Source organism: Protopterus annectens, chromosome 2.part1 (genome assembly GCF_019279795.1).
Source record: "Protopterus annectens isolate FY-2018-M chromosome 2.part1, PAN1.0, whole genome shotgun sequence".
NCBI lineage: Eukaryota > Metazoa > Chordata > Ceratodontiformes > Protopteridae > Protopterus > Protopterus annectens.
Window position 1 is genome coordinate 1,732,885,135 of NC_056729.1, and position 27,918 is coordinate 1,732,913,052.

Below are 27,918 nucleotides of genomic sequence, written 5' to 3' on the forward strand. Positions count from 1 at the left end.
GTCCTTTAGGGGATGAGAGGGGGGTAAATTTAACACAATACCCCAGTCAGGCATTGTTGACCAACTCAAGAGGTTAGTACAAACTCATATGTTACCCAGTGGATAGCCAACTGGCACACAGATAGGACCCAGGAAGTTAGAATTGGAGGTCCACCTCTACAAAGAAGCCAGTCACAAGTGGAGTCCCTCAGGGATCAGTCCTTGGACTGTTCCTTTTTGGCATTTACTTCTCTGACATCAAGGCCAATGCCAGTGGTCTCCGGCTGACTAAATTTGCAGATGATTGCAAGTTAGGAGCTGTCATTGAATCCCACACTGACACAAATGTTCTCCAGGAGGTGCCGACACAGACAAACAACTGGTGTCAGAATAATGGACTAAAACTAAATGACACGAAATGCATAACAGTATCCTTTGTGAAGTCATCCATCCCTGGTAACTGTCATATTGACAACGCACCCCTTAGAGATGACCCAGTAGTCAAGGACTTAGGGACACACATAGACATTAATCTAGCCTTTGACCATCACATGTTTAGAGTAATGAGGAAATAATTCTATAAAGGTATGGCATCTAAGCCCAAGGAAGCCATTGTTCCATTGTATTCAGCATTCATTAGACCTAACATTGAGTACAATGCCCCCTTTGATATTTACCTCACCAGGCATATCCAACAATTGGAATGTCCACAGAGGTTCCTCATTAAAAGAATATAGGGCTTAAGTAAAATGTCCTATGCAGACCACCTCAAGGCTCTATCCTGTATTCTGTCTCCTACAGGCTTTTGAGGGGAGATCTATGCCTGCCATACAGGGCATTGTCAGACCCCACTCTGATGAACCTCCTGCATATCTGCAAAACAAATAAATAGGACCTGCTGGTGAGACAGGTATGTATCCCAGAGATTACCCCATCTCTGGAACAGGCTCCCCATCCATGTGAAGCAGAGTTCCTCTGTAACCCAATTCAAGTACAACCTAGACAATTGGATGGGGAACAGGAAATTCATACTTGGTGTGGCACCCATGTCTGTAATGTTCACAGACAACCTGTAAATGGTTCATCTCCCAGGCCCTATCTTCTAATTGTTTCATCTCCCAAGCCCCTGCATACACTTATCAAGGGTATCGGAACTTGTCAGAGATTTGGGATGCATGGTTAGGCTTAAAAAAGCCCTTGTGGTCATTAGCCTAGTAAACACTTATGAAACTGTGAACCTCTGGATGTGGTACTTACCAGTATCAGGGGAAACTATAGCACCCCCACTGTGATGTCTTCCCTGTTGAGATCTGACCACAAATCTGTCTCATTTGATGTAACTATCACACCTGAACACCCTCCCAGCAGCAAATAAACTAAAAAACTTCTCCAAAGCAGATTATTACCTCTTACAGGATGGTATAAACAGCTTCACTGCACCTCCCCCATTGGATGGAACTGGCAGATATGCCGAGTTCAACACCCGTGCTTTATACAGACACATGTATAACTGCATTCAGTCAGCCATACCTGATATGATCAAAACAAGCTCCACAAAGAAGAGCAAACCTGCCTGGTGGACACCTGCCATTAGGAGGCTTTACAATAAGAGGAAGAAATTTTTGTGTAAGATTAGCGGGAGCGAGCCTTAAAATGGAAACAGTCCCTCCTCAGCTTAAACAAACATATAAGACTTCTTGTGAAGTCCTCCAAAGCAAACTATGAATCTAAATTAGCTTCTTCAACTAAAGACAACCATAAGCTGTTCTTTAGTTACATCCGTAACCTAAAAGGAAACACCCAGATTTTGCCAATCTGGTAGTTAATGATAACACATATACTGAACCTGTGGACATAGCTAACCTGTTAGCTGATAGGTTCTGTGAAAACTTCACTCCCTGTCCCCGCCACATGTGCCCCATGACATCCCTACCACCTGTCGTCTACCTTGTATCTGTAAAGAGCAGGTCATAAATGTCCACCTAAAAATACAGCATCTATGGAACCTGATAACATCCTAGGGTGTGTTCTACATGGGTTCAAACAAGAATTAACAGCACCATTGGGAACTCTTTTCAGTTGTAGTCTAAGCACTGACTCCATTCCAGCCGAACAGAAAAAAAAACAGTGTTATCCTGTTGCACAAAGATGGTGCTTCCACTGACCCTGGGAACTATAGACCTATTAGCCTGACTAGCCTTATCTGCAAGGCCATGGAGTGAATCATTATGGACTTTATAAATATAAAAATATAAATAAAAATATATATAAATATAAACAAAAAACGTAGAGATATTTGAAAAAAAAAAGCTGAAAAAGAGATATGGACGTGGAAAAGAGGGAGATTTGATATGGTGCAATATGTATGCAAAGGAGAAAGCCAAGTTAACTAATATAGAGAAGGCAGTCTCAAAAGTATTCGAAGAGAAATACAGGCAAAGGCATCCAGATATGGAAAATTTCACAATAAAAAGATTAATAACACAAAAACATAATGTAGAAAAGACAATTAGTAAAGTAAAGGTTAAAGAAATAGAAGCTGAAGCTATGGAGTGCCTGCAAAGTGAAGGATTTAATGTAGAAGATCTAACACAGACTACATCACAGCATGATGGAGTGACTTCCCAGAATAAGGAAAAGCAAGAAGATCAGGAGACGTGAAGAAGAAATATGGACAGGGAAAGGAAAAGCGATTTAATATGGTGTAATATTTATGTAAAGGAGAAAGCAAAACTAATCAATACAAAAAGAGCAGCACCAAAGATATTTGAAGAAAAATATAGGCAAAGGAATCTGGATATGGAAAACTTTACAATATAAAAAATAAGAAGACAAAGAGGAAAAGCAGAAAAAGAGATTAGTAATGGAGAAGTCAAAGAAACAGAAATTGAGGCTATGGAGCTGCTGCAAAGAGAAGGATTCAGTGCAGAAAATCAAATGCAGAAAGCACCACAACAGGATAGATCAATGGATAACCAAATTAAGGGGAAACCAGTGGAACAGGAAGTAACTGGTCAGGTGCCATATCAAGATATTTTGGAGCTTTTCACAAGAAACCAGTATAAACCTTCACTTGAAACTAGGCAGCAGGGAAAGAAACGGGGAACTGTGGAAACTCTGATGCAGTCAGTGTTGAGGAGTGATAGGCCAGTGAGTTCTCATATGACAGAGCAACAGATGGCACAGGATGAAATTGAAGAGAATGTGCCACAGGAAGATGCTATAGAACTTTCTATAGAATTCCCGCAGGAAATGGAAAACAAACGATGTGCCCTCAGTATGGAAGAAAAGGAGTTAAGAGAAGAGTTGTTTGATTTACTAGACAAAGACAGATATATCAAGATCAATGAGAGAAATAGACCGCAGAAGGTTAATAAAACCCTAAACGTCAGAAGTCTGATAAAACAAATAAACACAGTAATTACCACTGTCCATAGAGACCCATGCAATATAACAGAAGTAAACAGAATATATTACTGTGCTGCTAAATTAATAACTGATAAAGATCTACCACAAGAACATACGGTAGCGAGGGAAAAGAGGGAGTGAAAGCGAATACCATCATGGAAGTATCGAATAGAGAAAACTATAAAGCAATTAAAGACAAGAAGTGTCACTGTTAGAAGATTATAGAAGAGGGAACAGATCAATGAAAATATTAAGAAAGATAGATGTGATAAAAGGAATGCGTGGTATTAGAACAGACCAGGATATATTATGCACTATTGGAGATAACAAACTAAAAATTACAAAACAGCCGGAAAGACTTAGAAGATACAAAGATAAATATAATGGAAAAACACAAAATAAACAAATTATTAATGACCCAAAAAAGTTTTATAGAGAATGGGAAATAAGGTAAAAGGAATAGATAGACCGCCAAAAAAAGAGTAAGTAGATACATTTTGGAGAAGTATCTATGAAGATCCTGTGGAACATAATAAAGATGCTAAATGGACAGAAGAAGTTAAAGAAAGAATAAGAAGTTTAAAGGTACAGGATATGAAATGGGATGAAGTAACAGCCAGACATATTGAAAAAAAGTTGAGAAAAGCCTCTAAATGGAAAACCCCAGGCCCACATGCAGTACCTAACTTTTGGCTTAAAGTATTAACTTCTTTGCATGATGATTTAGCCATGAGTAAGAACTATTTATATATGCACCCCAAACACACACCATATGGTTAACAACAGGAAAATCAATGCTCTTACTTGAGTGAACCTGCAACCTACCCTAAAAATTATAGACCAATACTTGTCTTCCGACAACATACAAACTATACATGGGAATTGGCGCTGACAGAGTTTATAATCATTTAGAAGAAAACTCAATTATGGCAGTAGAACAAAAGGGCAGTAAAAGAAAGTTATATGAAACAAAGGACCATTTGTTGTTAAACAAAGTTATAGTGGAGAATTGTAAGAAGGGGAAGAACCTAAGTATGGCATGGATTGACTACAAAAAAGCATTTGATAGTATCCCACATTCATGGATAAAAGAGTGCTTAAAAATGTATAAGATACACCCTACACTGATTGACTACATTACAGTAACCATGAAACAGTGGCAGACCACTTTGCAATTAAGCCATGATAAAGGACAGATTATTATCCCAGGGATAAAAATTCAAAGGGGGATATTCCAGGGCGACTCTCTGTCACCCTTGTTATTCTGCCTTGCCATTAACCCATTAAGCTGCTTACTTAACAGCCTATGCCATGGCTACAATTTGGCTTCTAGAAAACAACAAAGTCTAATGACTTCTCATCTTCTCTTTCTTGATGATTTAAAATTGTATAGCTCATCAGATGAGGAACTGAAAGCACAGCTGCAGGTTGTCAAAACTTTTTCAGATGATATCGGAATGTCATTTGGTCTTGATAAATGTGCAAAAGCAACCTTTAAAAAAGGAAAATTACAGCACCAGGAAAACATCAGTTTGGGACAAGAATGTGATATAAAAGAACTTGAGAAAGATGGGGTGTATAAATACTTGGGAACTGATGAAGGATCAGCAATAAAACATGAACAAATATGAATAAGGCTTAGTAAGAAGTACTTTAGAAGACTTAAATTAATCCTGAAAACAGCATTGACACCTAGGAACAAGATCAAAGCTATAAATCAATTTGCTCTTCCTGTCCTAACTTATAGTTTTGGAGTGATTGACTGGCCCCAAAAAGTGTTGGATAGATTGGATATCAAACCAAGAAGGATGCTTCATGCTCACTAACTGATTTATAAAAATTAGTGTATACCAAGATTATATATCCCCCGTTCTGAAGGAGGGATGGGCCTCCTTGAAATTGATTACATGTATAGATCTGCAATTGTGGGACTCCACACATATCTGTTGACCTCACAAGATCCAAATGTGGTAAAAGTTTTGAAACATGAGGAGAATAAATCTAAGATGACATCTCTGCTTAATTTAGCAGAAGCATATCGACGTCAAGCAGGAATGGAAATCAAACCAGAAGTAGATAAAAGACAGGCAGCAACTGAATGTGCTAAAAAACAAAAGAAAGAATATAAGGTGAAGGATCAGATGAGAAGGCAAGAAATGTGGAAAAAACATAAATATAGTTGCAAGTATAAAAAACTTCTGGAAGAGCCTCATGTTGATCAAGAATGAATGCAGGAATGGTTAAGGAGAGGTGAATTTACATCAAGAAATGAAAGGTTAATATTGGCAGCCCAAGATAGTGGGCTGCATACACTCTGGTTTACTAAGTCCATTGAACATGTGGGAAAAACAGACATATGTAGGTTTTGTGAAACCGAGTTGGAAACAGTTACACACCTTATTGCTGGTTGAGATGCTCTAATGGCAGAGGGACTGTATACTGAAAGGCATAATAATGTGGCGAGATTGTTACACTAGAGATTGTGCAAACATTATGGTATCAAAGTGGCTGAAAAACATTGGAAACATGAGCCACAGAGAATCATAGAAAATGATGGTTTACATCACATGGGATCACCCAATACCAACAGTCCAAAAGATAGATGCTAGAAAACCGGACATAGTGATCCAAGAAAAGAAGACAAAAGTAGCATTGATCATTAAAATTACCACACCTAGTGACTGTAGTCATAAAATACCACGCAAAGTCATAAAATACTGTGATCTGCAGGCAGAAACAAGGGCCATGTGGAAGAAAGATACCCAGACAGTTCCAATAGTAGTAGGAGCAACTGGTCTTATAAAAAAGAATTTACAATCATATTTAGATATGCTATCAATTCATGTAACACCATATGAATTACAGAAGGAGTCATTGCTGGGCACATTGCGGGTACTGCGAAGAGCACTTTTGCCTAACATCAAAAAGTGAAATAATACTAATTTCATGAACGTTAATCGTACTGTGACATAGGAATGGGATCCATTCCCGTCATGGTATTAGAAACCCAAAATATTTGGAGAAATCATAAAAGGGTATGACCTTATCAACAAAGATATAGGTAATCTCCAAGCACTTGATCCTACTCAGTTTGGATTTGTCAGAGGCAGATCATGCCTGTTAAATCTGGTGGACTTATTTGAGACAGTCACCAAGGCCCTGGGCGAGGGCAAATCTGTGCATACAGCCTACCTAGACTTAGCCAAGGCTTTTGACACTATCCCCAACTCAGGCATCATTGACAAACTCACCCAGCTAAATATCAACCCTTTTAGCATTAGATGGGTCACTAACTGGTTCACTGATAGAACCCATATAGTAAAAATAGGCGAATCCACCTCCAACAGCAGACCTGTAACCAGTGGTCTTCCACAGGGTCCAGTCTTAGGACCTCTACTGTTTGGAATCTATTTCTCCGAAGTACAAGCTAAAACTAAAGGTCTGTGGCTGACATAGTTTGCTGATGACTGCAAACTGGGAATGGTCATAGAATCTCCAAACGATGCCAACATCCTACAAGAGGGTCTTTCACAAACAAATGATTGGCACCAAGGTCATAGCCTTAAACTCAATGCAAAAAAATGTATTATCATCCCTGCTAGCTACCACATCAATAACAACACCCTAAGTACACACTCAGTGGTGACACCTGGGCACTCAGGTTGACAGTGATCTTATCTTTGACCACCATGTCTCCACAGTGGTAAGAAGGGCATTCTGTATTGCTCATGTCATAAGTAAGGGCATTGCCTCCTGAAAAAAAGAAGTTATAACCTCCCTGTACTCTTGAGTACAGTGCCTCTTTTGGTATATACCTTTCCAAGCACCTGCAGCAATTGGAGAGGTCACAAAAGTTCCTCACAATGAAAATTCAAAATTTTTCAACATCTGTCCTATGTGGATCATCTGAAATCACTGTCAGTTTATTCTGTTTCATACCGACTACTCGGAAATGATCTCTGCCTTGCATATAAGTCGATCTTTGACCGTGCTTTATTGGAAATACTGCATATATTCTAGTCAGATGGCATACGGGTTACTCGCTCTAAGGGCCTTAACCTGGTATGTGACATTAATAGAACCTACTGGAGGGACATATTTGTCTCCCAGAGGTTACAACACCTTTGGAACAGACTCCCACTTCATGTCAAGCAGAGCACCTCATTGGCCCTCTTCAAATACAATCTGGATGGCTGGATGGGTAACTGTAACTTCACTGTGGGGGTTCCACCTGTGACCCTCTTGGACAGAGGTAATAGGTGCTGATCGTGAAAATAAGGGTAAAACTTAGCTAAGCTTGTAAGGGCCCTAAGGTTATTGGCCTAGTAACCTGTGATCCTATAACACCTCCATTATTGCATTGCAAAATATGCAGAATATTTTCACACGTTCATTTGCTTGAGCAGTAATGTTACAGTGCATCGCTTGGAAAGCATTCTTTCATTAGCGCTCTTTGTCCACTGCTGATTGTTGCACAAATAGATCAGTAGCTTTTCAATCATATTTATTCCACATCGAGTGGTACCTCCAGTAATACTGAAGTGATACCTCCAGTAATACCGGATCAGTACTGAATCCAATTCCACATTGAGTGGTACCTCCAGTAATACTGGATCAGTACTGAATCCAATTCCACACTGAGTGGTAACTCCAGTAATACTGGAGTTGTACCTCCAGTAATACCAGATCAGTACTGAATCCAGTTCCACACTGAGTGATACCTCTAGTAATACTGGATCAGTACTGAATCCAATTCAACGTTGAGTGGTACCTTCAGTAATACCAGAGTGGTACCTTCAGTAATACCTGATCAGTACTGAATCCAGTTCCACATTGAGTGGTACCACCAGTAATACCAGAGCAGTACTGAATCCATGGAAGACAACAGTTTTTTTCCAAATACCCCTCTTGGTACCAACCAGAAATGAGGTCCAACTTTCAAAACTTTACTGCAGTGTCACTTGGTAATTGTTTGGCCTATTTTTTTGTCTTGTTTACCAGCTTTGGTATCCACTGCTTGCATATTGTTGTTAAGATGTTGGCCTTAGCGTCTTTGTTCTAGTGTTGGCAAGCCTAATCCTTCCTGTTCTGTAATGAAGTGTAGTAACAAAGGGCATTTAGTAACCATGCACTATGCTAAAAAAGGCAGAAGTGGAATGTAATGGCAAAAGGGACTCCTAAATCTTCTGTACAATAACCACTAAGGAACAGACTTATTCCCGTTTGAGGTGGCTCCTTCATTGTGCCTCATTGTAATTCTCACAGCAACTTAAGTAAAAGGATGACCATAGAAATTAAAAAGAACATTGTATTATGGAGAGGTCTGAATGTGTGTTGTGTAGCCTTGTGTTGCAGACAGTAATACAACAACATTATTGCAGTTGCATTTTGTCAGGGAGCCAAATTCATATTATCATTGTAATTCAACATACAGTCACCAGCACAAGAAAAATTAATAGGAAAAATGAATGCAAATTGCACTGCTGTAAAACATCTAGTGGTTGAGTTTGTGTATCTGTGTCTGTGTTGACAAGGGGCTGTTAGAATTCAGTGACAAACAAGTTGCCTTTGATGAGATGGGTCCACTAGTGTGCAGAGACATTTTGTTTTCTTCACTGTTCAGTCGACCAAAACCTGTAAAGGTGGGAATGTGCCCCCAGAAGGGTATGCAAGTGACAGCCAACACAAAGAGCTCTTTGCAGGGATCTTGAGAGCAAATGTGTCTTTGAAGAGGGCAGTCCAGCTTCCTTTCTTTAAAACTACTTTGTTTCTCGTGCTCCTTTAGAACTGCATTCATTCTTGGCAACTTTTCATTTGTTGGCTGAGTTATTCCTGATGGGGCAAGTTTAGTTTATTCATCACTGGGTTGGAGCACTAGTTAGGAAAGTCATGTCAAGAAAGTATCTGTCATTTATTCTGTTGCATCTAAAATCAGAGACATTGAGAAAATTCTGTCACAAATAAAAAATATGACAAAACTTTTGTTTGCTAGTTATGTGTTTATTATTTTATTTGTATTTGTTTTCTGAGGTAGATCACTGATCTCCATGGACCTTTTCCAAACTCAGCCTGGGAGCTGTGTCTGGTTAAGTGACTTGCTCTGAGTTACACAGTTATGAAATGTAACAGTGTAACAGCTTCCAGCCCAGGCACTGTCTGGTTAAGTGACTTGCTCCGAGTTACACAGTTAGGTAATGTAACAGTAACAGCTCCCAGCCCAGGAGCACTGTCTGGTTAAGTGACTTGCTTTGAGTTACACAGTTAGGTAATGTAACAGTGTAACAGCTTCCAGGCCAGGCACTGTCTGGGGAAGTGACTTGATCCGAGTTACACAGTTAGGTAATGTAACAATGTAACAGCTCCCAGCCCAGGCACTGTTTGGTTAAGTGACTTGCTCAAAGTCACACAGTTAGGTAATGTAACAATGTAACAGCTCCCAGCCCAGGCACTGTCTGGTTAAGAGACTTGCTCAGAGTTACACAGTTGGGTAATGTAACAATGTAACAGCTCCCAGCCCAGGCAGTGTCTGGTTAAGCGATTTGTTCAGAGTCGCACAGTTAGGTAATGTAACAGCTCCCAGCCAAGGCACTGTCTGGTTAAGTGATTTGTTCAGAGTCACACAGTTAGGTAAAGTAACAATGTAACAGCTCCCAGCCAGGCACTGTCTGGTTAAGTGACTTGCTCAAAGTCACACAGTTAGGTAATGTAACAATATAACAGCTCCCAGCCCAGGCACTATCTGGTTAAGTGACTTGCTCAGAGTCACACAGTTAGGTAATGTAACAATGTAACAGCTCCCAGCCCAGAAGCCCTGTCTGGTTAAGTGACTTGCTTAGCGTTACACAGTTAGGTAATGTAACAAAGTAACAGCTCCCAGCAGCTCCCAGTCCAGGCACTGTCTGCTTAAGTGACTTACTCAGAGTTACACAGTTAGCTAATGTAACAATGTAACTGCTCCGAGCCCAGCAGGTCTGGTTAAGTGACTTCCTCAGAGTCACACAGTTAGCTAATGTAACAATGTAACAGCTCACAGCCCAGACACTGTCTGGTTAAGTGACTAGCTCAGAGCCACATTGTTAGGTAATGCAACAATGTAACAGCTCCCAGCCCAGGCACTGTCTGATAATGTGACTTGCTCAGAGTTACACAGTTAGGTAATGTAGCAATGTAACAGCTCCCAGCCCAGGCACTACTTGATTAAGTGACTTGCTCAGAGCTATACCATTAGGTAATGTAACAGCTCCCAACCCAGGCACTGTCTGATTAAGTGACATGATCAGAATTACACAGCTTGGTAAATGTACCAGTATAACAGCTCCTAGCCCAGGCACTGTCTGGTTTTATGACTTGCTCAGAGTTACAGAGTTACGTAATGTAACAATGTAACAGCTCCCAGCCCAGGCACTGTCTGGTTTAGTGACATGCTCAGACTTACACAGTTTTATAATGTAACAGTGTAACGGCTTTCAGCCTAGGCACTTTCTGGTTAAATGACTTGCTCAGAGTTACACAGTTAGGTAATGTAACAATGTAACAGCTCCCAGCTCAGGCACTTTCTGGTTACGTGACATGCACAGTGTTACACAGTTAGGTAATGTAACAATGTAACAGCTCCCAGACCAGGCCCTGTCTGGTTAAGTGACTTGCTCAGAGTCACATAGTAAGGTAATGTAACAATGAAATAGCTCTGAGCCCAGCACAGTCTGGTTTTGTGACATTTTCAGAGTCGCACAGTTAGGTAATTTAACAATGTAACCGCTCCCATCCCAGGTACTGTCTGGTTAAGTGACATACTCAGAGTTACACAGTTAGGTAATATAACAATGTAACAGCTGCTAGCTCAGGCACTGTCTGGTTAAATGACTTGCTCAGAGTCACACAGTTAGGTAATGTAACAATGTTAAAAGCTCCCAGCCCAGGCACTGTCTGGTTATGGGACTTGCTCAGAGTTAGACAGTTAGGTACCATAACAATGAAACAGCTCCCACCCCAGACACTGTCTGCTTAAGTGACTTGCTCAGAGGTACATAGTTAGCTAATGTAACAATGTAACATCTCCTAGCCCAGGCAGTGTCTTGTTAAGTGACTTGTTCAGAGTTACATAGTTAGGTAATGTAACAGCTCCCAGCCAAGGCAGTGTCTGGTTAAGTGACTTGCTCAGAGTTACACAGTTAGGAAATGTAAAAATGTAACAGCTCCCAGCCCAGGCACTGTCTGGTTAAGTGACTTGCTTAGAGTTACACAGTTAGGTAATGTAACAGCTCCCAGCCCAGGCAATGTCTGGATAAGTGACTTGCTCAGAGTTGCACAGTTAGGAAATTTAAAAATGTAACCGCTCCCAGCCCAGGCACTGTCTGGTTAAGTGACTTACTCAGAGTTACACAGTTAAGTAATGTATTAGTGCATTAGTGCAACAGCTCCCAGCTCAGGCACTGTCTGGTTAAGTGACTTGCTCAAAGTTACACAGTTAGGTAATGCAACAATGTAACAGCTCCCAGCCCAGGCGGTGTCTGGTTAAGTGACTTACTCAGAGTTACAGAGTTAGGTAATATAAAAATGTAACAGCTCCCAGCCCAGGATCACTGTCTGGTTAAGTGACTTCCTCAAAGGTACACAATTAGGTAATGTAACAATGTAACAGCTCCCAGCCCAGGCACTGTCTGGTTAAATGACTTGCTCAGAGTTACACAGTTAGGTAATGTAACAATGTAACAGCTCCCAGCCCAGGCACTGTCTGGTTAAATGACTTGCTCAAAGTCACACAGTTAGGAAATGTAACAATGTAACAGCTTCCAGCCCAGTCACTGTCTGGTTAAGTGACTTACTCAGAGTTACACAGTTATGTAATGTAACAATGTAACAGCTCTCAGCCCAGGCACTGTCTGGTTATGTCACATGCACAGAGTTACACAGGTAATGTAACAATGCAACAGCTCCCAAGCCCAGGGACTGTCTGGTTATGTCACATGCTTAGAGTTACACAGGAATTTAACAATGTAACAGCTCCCAGCCCAGGCACTGTCTGGTTAAGTGACTTACTCAGAGTTACACAATTATGTAATGTAACAATGTAACAGATCCCAGACCAGGCACTGTCTGGTTAAGTGACTTGTTCAGGGTTGCACAGTTAGGTAATCTAGCAGTGTAACAGCTGCCACCCCAGGCACTGTCTGGTTAAGTGACTTGCTCAGAGTTACACAGTTAGGTAATGTAACAGCTCCCAGCTCAGGCACTGTCTGGTTAAGTGACTTGCTCAGAGTTACACAGTTTCGTAATGTAAAAATGAAACAGCTCCCAGCCCAGGAGGACTGTCTGGTTAAGTGACTTGCTCAGAGTTGCTCAGTTAGGTAATGTAACAATGTGACAGCTCCCATCCCAGGAGCACTTTCTGGTTATGTTACTCACTCAGAGTTACACAGTTAGGTAATGTAACAGCTCCCTGCCCAAGCACTGTCTAGTTAAGTGGCTTGTTCAGTGTTGCTCAGTTAGGTAATGTAACAATGTGAGAGCTCCCTGCTCCTGCAGTGTCTGGTTAAGTGACTTGCTCAGAGTTACATATTTAGGTATTGTAACAATGTAAAAGCTCCCTTCCCAGGCACTGTGTGGTTAAGTGACTTACACAGAGTTAGCTCCCAGGCCAGGCACTGTCTGGTTAAGTGACATGCTCAGAGTTACACAATTATGTAATGAAACAATGTAACAGCTCCCAGCCCAGACACTGTCTGGTTAAGTGATTTGCTCAGAGTTATACAGTTAGGTAAATTAACAGTGTAACAGATCACAGCCCATGTACTGTCTCGTTAAGTGACTTCCTCAGAGTTACACAGTTAGGTAATGTAACAATGTAACAGCTCACTGCCTGGGAGCATTGCCTTGTTAAGTGACTTGCTCAGTTACACAGTAAGGTAATGTAACAATGTAACAGCTCCCAGCCCAGTAGCACTGTCTGGTTAAGTGACATTCTCAGAGTCAAATAGTTAGGTAATGTAATAATTTAATTGCTCCCAGCCCAGACACTGTCTGGTTAAGTGACTTGCTCAGAGTTACACAATTAGGTAATGTAACAATGTAACAGCTCCCAGCCCAGGCACTGTCTGGTTAAGTGACATGCTCGGAGTTGCACAGTTAGTTAATGTAACAGTGTAACAGCTCCCAGCCCAGCGACTGTCTGATTAAGTGACTTGCTCAGAGTTATACAGTTAGGTAATGTAACAATGTAACAGCTCCCAGCCCAGGAGCAAAGTGATTTGCTTAGAGTTACACAGTTAGATAATGTAACTGCTCCCAGCGCAGGCACTGTCTGGTTAATTGACTTGCTCAGAGTTACACAGTTAGGTAATGTAACAATGTAACAGCTCCCAGCCCAGGCACTGTCTGGTTAAGTGACTTGCACAGAGTTACACAGTTAGGAAATGTAACAATGTATCAGCTCCCAGCCCAGGCACTGTCTGGTTATGACACATGCTCAGAGTTACACAGGTAATGTTACAATGTATCAGCTCCCAGCCCAGGCACTGTCTGGTTAAGTGACTTACTCAGAGTTACACAGTTAGGTAATGTAACACTGTAACAGCTCCCAGCCCATGCACTGTCTGGTTAAGTGTCTTACTCAGAGTTAAAGAATTAGGTAATGTAACAATGTAACAGCTCGCAGTCCAGGCATTGTCTGGTTAAGTGACTTGTTCAGAGTCGCACAGTTAGGTAATATAACAATGTAACAGCTCCCAGTGCAGGCACTGTCTAGTTAAGTGACTTGCTCAGAGTTACACAGTTAGGTAATGTAACAACTCCCAGCAAAGGCACTGTCTGGTTAAGTGACTTGCTCAGAGCTACATAGTTTAGTAATGTAACAATGAAACAGCTCCCATCCCAGGCAGTGTCTGGTTAAGTAACTTGCTCAGAGTCACACAGTTAGGTAATGTAACAATGTAACAGATCCTAGCCCAGGAGCACTGTCTGGTTAAGTGACTTGCATAGAGTTACACAGTTAGGTGATATAACAATGTATCAGCTCCCAGCCCAGGCACCATCTGGTTAAGTGACTTGCTCAGAGTTACACAGTTAGGTAATGTAACAATGTAATAGCTCCCAGCCCAGGCACTGTCTGGTTAAGTGACTTGCTCAGAGTTACACAGTTAAGTAATGTCACAATGTAACAGCTCCCAGCCCAGGCACTGTCTAGTTAAATCACTTCCTCAGAGTTACACAGTTAGGTAATGTAACAACGTAACAGCTCTCAGCCCAGGAGCACTGTCTGGTTAAGGGACTTGCTCAGCGTTACACAGATAGGTGATGTAAAAGCTACCAGCCCATTCACTGACTGGTTAAGTGACTTGCTCAGAGTTACACAGTTAGGTAATGTAACAATTTAAAAGCTCTCAGCCCAGGACACTGTCTGGTTAAATGACTTCCTCAGAGTTACACAATTAGTTAATGTAACAATGTAACAGCTCCCAGCCCAGGCACTGTCTGGTTAAGTGACATGCTCAGAGTTACACAGTTAGGTAATGTAACAATGTAACAGCTCCCAACCCAGGAGCACTGTTTGGTTAAGTGACTTACTCAGAGTTACACAGTTTGGTAATGTAACAATGTAACAGCTCCCAGCCCTGGAGCACTGTCGGTTTAAGTGACTTGCTCAGAGTTGCAGAGTTACACAGTTAGGTAATTTAACAATGTAACAGGTCCCAGCCCAGGCAGTGTCTGTCTAAGTGACATGCTCAGAATTACACAGTTAGGTAATATAACAATGTAACAGCTCCCAGGCCAGGCACACTCTGGTTAAGTGACTTGCTCAGAGTTACACAGTTAGGTAATGTAACAATGAAACAGCTCCCAGCCCAGGAACTGTCTGGTTAAGTGACTTGCTCAGAGTTACACAGTTAGGTAATGTAACAATGTAACAGCCAACAGCCCAGGCACTGTCTGGTTAAGTCACTTCCTCAGAGTTATACAGTTAGGTAATGTAACAATGTAACAGCTCCCAGCCCAGCCACTCTCTGGTTAAGTGACTTGCTCTGAGTTACCCGGTTAGGTAATGTAACAATGTAACAGCTCCCAGTCCAGGCACTGTCTGGTTAAGTGACATGCTCAGAATTACACAGTTAGGTAATGTAACAGTGTAACAGCTCCTATCCCAGGCACTGTCTGCTCAAGTGACGTGTTCAGAGTCGCACAGTTAGGTAATGTAACAATGTAAGAGCTCCCAGCCCAGACACTGTCTGGTTAAGTGACTTACTTAGATTTACAAACTTAGGTAATGTAACAGCTCCCAGCCCAGGCACTGTCTAGTTAAGTGGCTTGTTCAGAGTCGCACAGTAAGGTAATGTAACAATGTAACAGCTCCCTGCACAGGCACTGTCTGGTTAAGTGACTTGCTCAGAGTAACACAGTCAGGTAATGAATCAATGTAACAGCTACCAGTCCATGCACTGTCTGGTTAAGTGGCTTGCTCAAAGTTACACACTTAGGTAATGTAACAATGTAACAGCTCCCAGCCCAGGAGCACTGTCTGGTTAAGTGACTTGCCCAGAGTTACACAGTTAGGTAATGTAAGAATGTAACAGCTCCCAGCCCAGGAGCACTGTCTGGTTAAGTGATATGCTCAGAGTTACACAGTTAGGTAATTTAACAATGTAATGGGTCCCAGCCCAGGCAGTGTCTGGATAAGTGACATGCTCAGAGTTACACAGTTAGGTAATGTAACAATGTAACAGCTCCCAGGCCAGGCACACTCTGGTTAAGTGACTTGCTCAAAGTTACACAGTTAGGCAATGTAACATTGTAACAGCTCCAAGCCCAGGCACTGTCTAGTTAAGTGACTTCCTCAGAGTTACATGGTTAGGTAATGTAACAGTGTAACAGCCAACATCCCGGGAGCATTGTCTGGTTAAGTGACTTGCTCAGAGTTTCACAGTTATGTAATATAGCAGCTCCCAGTCCTGGCACTGTCTGATGAAGTGTCTTGCTCAGAGTTAAACAGTTCGGTAATGTAACAATGTAACTGCCCCCAGCCCAGGAGCACTGTCTGGTTATGTATCTTACTCAGAGTTCCACAGTTAGCTAATGTAACAATGTAACAGCTCCCAGTCCAGGCACTGTCTGGTTAAGTGACTTTCTCAGATTTACATTATTAGGTAATGTAACAATGTAACTGCTTCCAGCCCAGGAGCACTGCCTGGTTAAGTGACTTGCTCAGGGTTTGACAGTAGGTAATGTAACAATGTAACTGCTTCCAGCCCAGGAGCACTGTTTGGTTAAGTGACTTGCTCAGAGTTACACAGTTAGGTAATTTAACAGTGTAACAGTTCCCCGCCCAAGCACTGTCTGATTAAGTGTCTTGCTCAGAGTTAAACAGTTTGGTAATGTAACAATGTAACTGCCCCCAGCCCAGGAGCACTGTCTGGTTATGTATCTTGCTCAGAGTTACACAGTTAGCTAATGTAACAATGTAACCGCTCCCAGTCCAGGCACTGTCTGGTTAAGTGACTTTTTCAGATTTACACAATTAGGTAATGTAACAATGTAACTGCTTCCAGCCCAGGAGCACTGCCTGGTTAAGTGACTTGCTCAGAGTTACACAGTTAGCTAATGTAACAATGTAACAGCTCCCAGTCCAGGCATGTCTGGTTAAGTGACTTGTTCAGAGTTACACAGTTAGGTAAAGTAACAATGTAACAGCTCCCAGCCCAGACTCTGTCTGGTGAAGTGACTTGCTCAGAGTTACACAGTTAGGTAATGTAACAATGTAACAGCTCCTAGCCCAGGCACGGTCTCATAAAGTGACTTGCTCAGAGTTACACAGTTAGCTAATGTAACAATGTAACAGCTCCCAGCCCAGGAGCACTGTCTGGTTAAGTGACTTCTTCAGAGTTCCACAGTTATTTAAAGTAACTTTGTAACAGCTCCTAGCCCAGGCACAGTCTAGTTAAGTGACTTGCTTAGAGTTACACAGTTAGGTAATGTAACAGTGCAATAGCTCCCAGCCCAGGCACTGTCTGTTTAAGTGACTTGCTCAGAGTTACACAGTTAGGTAATGTAACAGTGTAACAGCTCTCAGCCCAGGCACTGTCTGGTTAAGTGACTTGCTCAGAGTTACACAGTTAGGTAATGTAACAGTGTAACAGCTCCCAGCCCAGGCACTGTCTGGTTAAGTGACTTACTCAGAGTCACACAGTTAGGTAATTTAATACTCCTCCAAGGGCAGGGGAACTGTCTGGTGGACCCCGGCCATAAATAAGCTGTACAACAAAAGGAGGAAACTACTACATGATAGAGCAACATCCCAAAAAGGGAAGGCAACTCTGATCAGTACCAGCAAGAAGCTACGATCCCTCATAAAATCATCTAAGGCCAGCTTCGAAAGAAAAATTGCACAAGATACTAAGGACAACCACAAGCCATTCTTTAGTTAAGTCAGGATCCTGGACGGCAACTCCCAGATATGCTCTGAGTTAGTGCAAAATGACAAAAAATGCACTGAACCAACAGACATTGCCAACATCCTGGCAGACAGATTCAGTGCAAATTTCTCCCCCCCATCCCCCTCAAAAGAGCAAATCTCCATCCCAACAGAGTGTAACCTCCCAGACATCACAGATGATCATGTGAGAGCTGCCCTCTCCAAAGCAAAAAACACAGCATCAATGGGACCAGACAGTGTCCCGGGATGTGTCCTATACGAGCTACAAGATGAGCTAAACCCTCACCTAAAGTCCCTGTTCAACCTCAGCCTTACCACAGGATATGTACCCAAGGAATGGCGTACAGCAACGGTGGTCCCGCTGCACAAGGGAGATGCCACAACGGACCCTGGTAACTATCACCCTATAAGCCTGAGTAGCCTGGTCTGCAAAGCTATGGAGTGTATCATCACGGAACTCATAAACAATGATATCGATAACCTTCAGACACTGGATCCTACCCAGTTCGGCTTTGTTAAGGGCAGGTCTTGTCTCTTGAACCTGGTTGACGTCTTTGAAACAGTTACCAGGGCCATAGACGAAGGGAAAGTGGTCCACACAGCCTACCTGGACCTCACAAAAGCCTTAGATACAATACCCCACTCTGGTATCATAAATAAGCTCACCAGCTTAAATATCAACCCCTATGTCACAAGATGGGTTGCAAACTGGCTCAGGGATAGAACCCACATAGTCAGAATTGCAGGAGCCTTGTCAGACACTAAACCAGTTTCAAGTGGAGTTCCACAAGGCTCAGTCCTGGGACCCCTCTTGTTCGGTATTTACTTCTGTGAGGTACAGGCAAACACGGGAAGACTATGGCTGATGAAGTTCGCAGATGACTGCAAACTAGGTGCCATAATAGACTCCCCGGCTGACACAAACATTCTCCAAAAGGGTCTCACAGAGACAGATAACTGGTGCCAGAGTCATGGCCTAAAGCTAAATGCAAAAAAATGCATTGTCATCCCCTTTGGGAAAAATAAAGTGCCCACAGACTACCACATAGGAGGTAACACACTAAGTACGGAGGAAGTAATTAGGGACCCAAGTAGATAGTAATCTCTCCTTTGACAACCACATTGCCAAAGTGGTCAGAAAGACCTTCTATATATCCCACCTCATCACAAAAGGTTTCACATCTAGATCAAGTGAGGACATTGTACCACTCTATTCATCACTCATCAGGCCCATAACTGAATACAATGCCCCATTTGGGATGTACCTTACCCGACACCTGCAGCAACTGGAAAGACCCCAAAAATACCTCAGCAAGAGGATAAAGGGACTCAAACAGATGCCCTATGCAATTAGACTAAAGAAACTCTGGCTCTACTCAGTTGCTTACCGCCTACTCAAGGGCGATCTGTGCCTGCCTTATAAAGCCATGTCAAACCCAGAATTAATGGACATGCTCCATCTCAAGAAATCCAAATCCCTTAGAGCTACACATTCTAGAGACTTAAACCTGAGCACAGAAATAAATAGGACATGCTGGAGGGACAGATTCATATCCCAGAGACTCCTATCACTCTGGAACAAAATCCCAATCCATGTTAGGCAGAGCCCCTCACTGACCCTCTTCAAGAGAAATCTTGACGAGTGGATGGGAGATCGTAAATATACCCCCGGGTTGACTTCTGGGTCCCTGCTAGACAGAGGCTCAATAAATTAACCGTAAAGGGACAATATTCTGTGACCTACTATTCATAGGCACAGTCTACAAATCTAAAAGGGTGGCGAAAGCCAAACACACTCTGGCTAGGCTTGTAAATGCCCTAGGGCAGATAGCCTAGTATCAACCTATGAACCTAATAATATAACAGCTCCCAGCCCAGGAGCTCTGTCTGGTTAAGCAACTTGCTCAGATTCACACAGTTAGGTAATGTAATAATGTAACAGCTCCCAGCCCAGGCACTGTCTTGTTAAGTGTCTTGCTCAGAGTCACACAGTTAGGTAATGTAACAATATAACCACTCCCCTCTCAGGAGCACTGTCTGGTTAAGTGACTTACTGAGAGTTACACAGTTAGCTAATGTAACAATGTAACAGCTCCCAACTCAGGCACTGTCTGGTTAAGTGACTTGCTCATAGGTTCATAGGTTCATACTAGGCTATCTGCCCTAGGGCATTTATAAGCCTAGCTAGAGTGTGTTTGGCTTTCGCCACCCATTTTAAATTAATTTTGCTATGCCCTTTTTCGAGGTTAGTATACTATGCCTCTGTCTAACAGTAACACAGAAGTGATACCCGGGGTAAACCTACGATCTCCCATCTACTCATCAAGATTCCATTTGACGAGAGTCAATGAGGGACTCTGCCTAACCTGGACTGGAATTTTATTCCAGAGTGAAGGGAGCCTCTGGGTTATGAATCTGTCCCTCCAGCATGTCCTATTTATTTCAGTGCTGAGGTTCAAGTCTCTCGAGCGCATAGCTCGATGGGATTTGGATTTTCTGAGGTGCAGCATGTCCATTAATTCCGGGTTGGACATGGCTTTATATGTCAGGCACAGATCGCCTCTGAGCAGGTGGTATGCCACTGAGTAGAGCTGGAGTTTCTTTAACCGGGCAGCATATGGCATCTGTTTGAGCCCTATGATCCTCTTGGTGAGGTACTTTTGGGGTCTTTCCAGTTGCTGCAGGTGTCTAATAAGGTACATCCCAAAAGGGGCATTGTACTCAATTATGGGCCTGATGAGGGATGAGTAAAGAGACACGATGACCTCCCCTGATCTAGATGTGAATCCCTTCATGATTAGGTGGGCTAAATATTTTTCTAACCACTTTGGCCACGTGGTTGTCAAATGAGAGATTGCTATCAACTTGGGTCCCCACATCCCTAATTACTTCTTCTGTACTTAATGGATTACTACCTATGTGGTAATTTGTGGGCACTTTGTTTTTGCCAAAGGGGATGACTATACACTTTTTGGCGTTTAGCTTGAGCCCATGGCTCTGGCACCAGTTGTCTGTTTCTATGAGACCCTTTTGGAGGATGCTTGTGTCGGCTGGAGAGTCGATTATGGCGCCCAGTTTGCAGTCATCTGCGAACTTAGTCAGCCACAGTCCTTCCATGTTGGCCTGTACCTCCGAGAAATATATACCGAATAAGAGAGGTCCCAGGACTGAGCCTTGTGGGACGCCACTTGTAACTGGTTTGGAGTCTGACATGGCTCCAGCAATTCTAACCATGTGGGTTCTGTCCTTGAGCCAGTTTGCAACACATCTAGTGACATAGGGGTTTATATTTAAGCTGGTGAGCTTATCTATAATGCCCGAGTGGGGTATTGTATTGAAGGCTTTTGCGAGGTCCAGGTAGGCTGTGTGGACCACCTTCCCTCCAATGGCCTTGGTGACTGTTTCAAAGAAATCAACCAGGTTTAAGAGGCAGGATCTGCCCTTAACAAAGACGAACTGGGTAGGATCCAGTGTCTGTAGGTCCCCAATATCTTTATTTATGAGGTCCATGATGATCCTTTCCATAGCTTTGCAGACCAAGCTAGTCAGGCTTATGGGGCGATAGTTTCCAGGATCCGTTGAGGCACCACCTTTGTGGAGAGGGACCACTGTTGCTGCACGCCACTCTTTGGGTACATATCCTGTAGTAAGGCTGAGATTGAACAGTAGTTTTATGTTTGGGTTTAGCTCTTCTTGGAGTTCATGTAGGATGCAGCCCGGGACACTGTCTGGTCCCATTGATGCTGTGTTTTTTGCTTTGGAGAGAGCAGCTCTTACCTGAGCATCTGAGATGTCAGGGGGCAGCACTCTTCCGGGATAAATATTTGCCCTTTTGGTGGGGAGGGGGGGAGAAGTTTGCGCTGAACCTGTCAGCTGGGATGTTGGCAATGTCTGTGAGTTCGGTGTATTTTTTGTCATTTTGGACTAATTCTGAGCATATCTAGGAATTCCCACCCAGGTTCCTAACATAACTAAAGAAAGCCTTGTGACTATCCTTAGTGTCCTGTGCAATTTTTCTCTCGAAGCTGGCCTTAGATGATTTTTTGAGTGCCAGTTACATAATGTAACAATGTAATAGCTCCCAGCCCTGGCACTGTCTGGTTAAGTGACCTGCTCAGAGTTACACAGTTAGGTAATGTAACAATGTAACAGCTCCCAGCCTAAGAGCACTGTCTGGTTAAGTGACTTGCTCAGAGTTACACAGTTCGGTAATGTAACAATGTAACAGCTCCCAGCCCAGGCACTGTCTTGTTAAGTGACTTGCTCAGAGTCACACAGTTAGACAATGTAACAGCTCCCAGCCCAGGCACTGTCTGGTTAAGTGACTTGCTCACAGTCACACAGTTAGGTAATGTAACAATGTAACAGCTCCCAGCCCAGGCACTGTCTGGTTAAGTGACTTGCTCACAGTCACACAGTTAGGTAATGTAACAATGTAACAGCTCCCAGCCCAGGCACTGTCTGGTTAAGTGACTAGCTCAGAGTTACACAGTTAGGTAATTTAACAATGTAACAGCTCCCAGCCAAGGCATTGTCTGGTTAAGTGACCTGTTCAGAGTTACACAGTTAGGTAATGTAACAGCTCCCAGCCCAGGCACTCTCTGGTTAAGTGACTTGCTCAGAGTCACACAGTTAGGTAATGTAACAATGTAACAGCTCCCAGCCCAGGCACTCTCTGGTTAAGTGACTTATTCAGAGTTACACAGTTAGGTAATGTAACAGTGTAACAGCTCCCAGCCCAGGCACTGTCTGATTAAGTGACTAGCTCAGAGTTGCACAGTTAGGTAATGTAACAGTGTAACAGCTCTCAGCCCAGGCACTGTCTGGTTAAGTGACTTGCTCAGTGTCACACAATTAGACAATGGAGGCTGAGGGGTCAAACCTTGCACCACTGGGCCACAGGAAACAGCCTGTAAACAGTCCCTTAATCATCTAAGACATCTGTCAGACAATTTTAATATATTATTTTATTAATTATATTATAATAATAAGGTTTTATTTTCCGATTTTAGGGTGCAGTTGTAGACTTTCACACACACACACACACACACACACACACACACACACACACACACACACACATTTTTCTAGTCATTCTACCAAGTTTTGCTTTTAATTTATAGTGTCCACAGTTGCATGTCATCTTTGCAGCATGTCGTATTCTGTTTTCTGAATGCTGTTTTCTGTAACTAACAAGTAATACAGTTATAAAGTGCCCCCCCCCCCCCATGGTGGAGTGTGCTGGCTGTCCCCCTACTGAATATACTGCCTACATTGTAATTTAGAAATGACAGAGAAAACATCTCTCAACTTTCAGCTGTCATTACAGACCTTTATCAGAAGCCTCATTTATTGGTTTATTCATTTATTGTATTTGTTTACCAGATTGCTCTCATTGGGCCATCAAGCCTATCTTTTAACAGAAGCCTGGGCAGAAAAAAATAGCACTTGTTAACTTCAAATTTACAGGACTGAATATTTTTGTCTGACTCCAGCTGCACACAAGTAAACAAATTTGACCTGCCAGAAACATTGCTGATCTATCTGTTGCAGGCTATATCTTAATGAAAATAGTAGAAACAGAATATTGGTATGTAAGACTAAACTGAGGCATTTAATGTACCACAGTGGTGACAAATGAAAGAAAACTTTTTGTCCTTGATCTAGAACATGCCAGTAATTGAACTAATACTCCTTCATGTTGCTGTATAGTGTGTGTGTGTGTGTGTGTGTGTGTGTGTGTGTGTGTGTGTGTGTGTGTGTGTGTGTGTGTGTGTGTGTGCGTGTGAGTGTGTGTGTGTCTGTGTGTCTGTGTGTGATATATATATATATATATATATGTGTGTGTGTGTGATATATATGTATGTGTATGTGTGTGTGTGTGTGTGTGTGTGATTGATATATATATATATATGTGTGTGTGTGTGTGTGTGTGATATATATATATATATATATATATATGTGTACGTGTGTGCGTGTGTTTGTGCGTGCGTGTGTCTGTGTGTGTGTGTGTGTGTGTGTGTGTGTGTGTGTGCGCGCGCGTGTGTGTGTGTGTGTGTGTGTGCATGTGTGTGTGTCTGTGTGTGTGTGATATATATGTGTGTGTGTGTGTGTGTGTGTGTGTGTGTGTGTGTGTGTGATATATATATATGTGTGTGTGTGTGCCTGTGTGTGTGTGTGTCTGTGTGTGTGTGTGATATATATATATATATATATATGTGTGTGTGTGTGTGTGTGTGATATATATATGTGTGTGTGTGTGTGTGTGTGTGTGTGTGTGTGTGTGTGTGTGTGTGTGTGTGTGTGTGTGTGTGTGTGTGTGTGTGTATTCTGCACTGGAATTGTGTCCTATTCACATATGGCTGTAAAATCAAGGTTCTGGTTCCCGTGTGGTCAGGAATAAAATAAACTGAGTACTGGGAATTACATTTTAGATTATCTTCATTGTAGTGAAATGCTTGCCGGATTATAATTAGTTATTCTGTTCACACTGACATAGTTTTATTTTTCATCTAAGCTGTACCCTTTCTACAGCAGGTGTTGTGGCCCCAAAAGGTAACATTTTTGAGCTTCCTTGTCCTTCCGTCCGCCCTTCCTCACATAGATTGGGTGTCCTGCAAATTTCTAAATACTTTTAGAATCTCTGGAATTACTGTTTTCCACTGATGTTCTTCTTTAAGTTCCTTCCAGACTTGAATAGATTTGCAAAAGGTAGTAATTTGTTAGATGGGAGGATTCTTCCTAATTTGCATCCTTGTCAGCCAACAGTGTCATGTTTCCTGCCACTGCAGTCTGCTTCTCTCAAGATGAGAAAAACTAATAGAACTTCAGGAGGTACATTGCTTCTAAACACTGATAATAAAAGCTGATAGGTAGGAGACGTCAGAAGAGTGAGGCAATCTGAGTTCAAGGAAAGCAGGATCTTGCATTTTTATGATCCGATTAATTTGTGTCTTCTGTTGGGTATATTTGGATGCATGGTATGGTAAAGCAGCAGGTGTAGAGGTTTGAATTCATCTGAGGAAACTGAAAAGTTGAAGTGATTCACTGTGTTAACAATTGTTGTAAAGCTCACAGGCATAGATGAAGTATATGCTTTGCAGACAATCACACAAATGCATGAAGTGATGTTCACAGGTCCACTACTGTGGAGGCCCTCACATATGAATGACTTTTACTTTTGATCCTGTAAATTTGCGCAGTGATGAAGGGTATACAGAATGATGTGTGGCAGCTGGTTTACAAAATGTATATCTCACACTGGAATTACAAGTCTTAAAGAGCACTGATTCCTTTTGAAAACTTGACATGCCATCTTGGATTTTTTGTGAGATCTGCATGTTCTTTCTGACAAGTAGAGACACAATTACCCATCCAAACAGTCTACTTTCTTTTAGTTACGTGTAAAATTTGCAGTGGTGTTTTGAATGCCTTAGGCTTAACTTTACTGTGTATGCTACAGCTGCTTTCAGAGTTTAGCTTTGTTAAACCTGAACATTGCCCAGTTCACCACTGGGTGGCAGCAGTCATAGCTTTATATTGCAGTAATGACATATGCATTATCAGTTCTGACTACAGTTATAATGTAACATTTTTGTTTTACTTCAAGAGCACTGTTGGCATTGTGCCAACCATATGTCATTTAAGGAAAGTTTGATACCTGTTAAAAGTATGAGGGCGTGGCCATGTTCACTTTAGTCATCTTCACTGGTCAGCCTGGATTATTGTAGTTATGAACAGGTTGCTATATTGTGAAAAGAGTCCCTAAATATGTTATTGCACTAGACAGGTTGTCATATTGTGAAGACAGTTCCTAAATATATATTCCAAGCAACTAATTTGACTGAAATTTTATAACTACTTTTTAAGTGTTCTTTATGTAAAATATGATGGGAAGATAAGGTCACAAATAACTTTTGAGAGTTATGTTTTTCAAATTCCCATTGCAGGTGATGTGTAAGGGCACACTGGCAGTTCATCTTAATGGTGTATCTAGCTTTTCGCTGTGTTTTAAAACCAGTTCTGTGTTGCAGCCGCATACAAGTGTTATACCCCTTTGTGTTCATAGTGTTTTCACACCATTGTGCATGAAGCTTGGCTGTGTTGCACTGTAGTTCTCTGTCTGGTTTCCTTCTTTTGTTCTTTGTAAAATTTTCTGAGGTCTTTTGGGTAAAAAGTACTTTCTGTACCAGTAGAGCCAGCAAAAATACCCAGCCAAAGACAAAATAAAATTATCCTTTGAGTTTTATAATCTCAGTGCAGCAGAAATCACTGTGATGTTGTCACACATTGTGCTAGTTGCATTTCCACCAGTCAGTGCTGTTGTGTGATTCACTGAAGAAAAATTATATGTATAATTTATCCAAAATGAAATCTTAAATATTAAAAAAATGCTGCATTTTCCGTTTCATTTTTGTGATGTATGCTGATGTTGTACAGTCATTTTTAACTGTTATTGTATGTCATGTAATTGTGTTACAAAACTGTGGCAAGTAGTGTTTCATTTTTCCTCTGTTTCCATTACAGCTGAACCAGTGAGGCCGATCGACCCAGCAGCGTGGATCTCTCATACCACTGCCCTGACGGGAGCTTACCCCCGTTACGGTATGAGTCCCTCCATGAGCACCATCACATCTACCAGCTCCTCACTAACAAGCTCTATTCCTGATTTGGAAAGTAAGTCACACTGCGGCTGGCACCAGGCGTCTCTCACCTGCTCAAGGCCAGCAGTGTAGAGCTGTAAAAAGACACACTCTCCAAAACAAAAGTAATTAGAAACAAAGTTTTACATTTGGACATGTGGGGAGCATACATTCCAGACACTTACAGTAACATTGTTTGATACATTAACAATCAGGATGAAATACTGTTCTAGTAGGTACAATTTTAGTTACCATTTCAGTGCAGAAAAGATAGTCTGCAAAAATCCAACCACAGATGCATATCCTTTGCAATCCAGTTTCTTTCTTTGAACTTTATCCCATACAAAATTAAAAAAAAAAAAAAAAAAAAAAAGTTTGTGAAATTATAATTAAGAAGGAAGTCTCTTAGCAATTTATAGCTCTTCTGTTCTGAATCTCTGCCAAACATATGCTCAAAGAATTCATATTTATGTATATATTTATGTCAATTAGTTTAGGTATCTCTTAAAATAGTTGACAAACAGCTGCAGTACTCTAAAGGTTAATTTACAGACACAGATGAGGTGTTGCATTAATAACACACTCTCTCTCTCTCTGTATATCTATCTATATATATATATATATATATATATATATATATATATATATATGGTTCCACTTTGAAGCATCGAAATTCTGATCATCGAGACCAGAACATCGAGTTTCAAACCATCGAAGATTCAAAGGGAATGTAAAAAAAAGAAAAAAATCTCTAAAAACTATTTTATGCAGGGGGTCTTCGTCCCCCTGCACCCCCCCCCCCCACTTTAATATACCAAATTTGAGATCGCACTACAGTGGGGTAAAGGGAAATCTCCATTTTAGCACTATATGCAGAAGTGCTAAACGGGAGATTTCCCGTACCCTGTCTGCAGTGCCATCACAGAGATGGCACATTCACAGACACAGTGTGCAGGGCCTTTTTTACTTACCTTTTTCTTCTGCTTGACAGCATCAATGTTCTAAACACTCGATGATATGGTCTCGACCATATGAATTTTGATGGTTTAGAATTTCAATGTTTTCAAGTGGAACCATATATATATGTATATATATATATATATATATATATATATATATATATATATATATATATATATATATAGAAACACTTTATAATCTTGAAATGCTGAAATGTCAAATTTCAGTATATCTAGACTATAAAGTTGAAGTTTTGAAATAGCAAAAGTGCATAATCGTGAATTTGAATATCTCAAATTTGCGGTTATGGCTTTATGGTACGTAATGTCTGGGATTGTATGTGGATGGTGTGTGGTGTCCTGTGTGCATTTAGGTTTAATGTCAGGTAAGTGAGTGTTTTGTAAGAGTTTTGGGTGGGAGTTTGAGTGTATGTTAGTGTGCTGACATGTGTGATGTGTGTGTGTGTGTGTGTGTGTGTGTGTGTGTGAGTTTGCTTTTATTTTCTGT

At 41.6% G+C, this 27,918-nt stretch overlaps 1 protein-coding gene across 3 annotated transcripts in view; it reads left to right on the forward strand.

Moving 5' to 3' along the window:
- Window positions 1-27,918, forward strand: part of DVL1 (dishevelled segment polarity protein 1) — a 2,262,785-nt gene that overhangs the window by 2,082,927 nt on the left and 151,940 nt on the right. For 2 of the 3 annotated variants that reach the window (XM_044063185.1, XM_044063187.1), the window contains one exon: window positions 26,336-26,485. The exons of the other annotated variant lie outside the window; for it this stretch is intronic. In XM_044063185.1, the coding sequence (XP_043919120.1) occupies window positions 26,336-26,485 (150 nt within the window). The remainder of the gene's footprint in view (window positions 1-26,335; window positions 26,486-27,918) is intronic. 3 annotated transcript variants of the gene reach the window in all.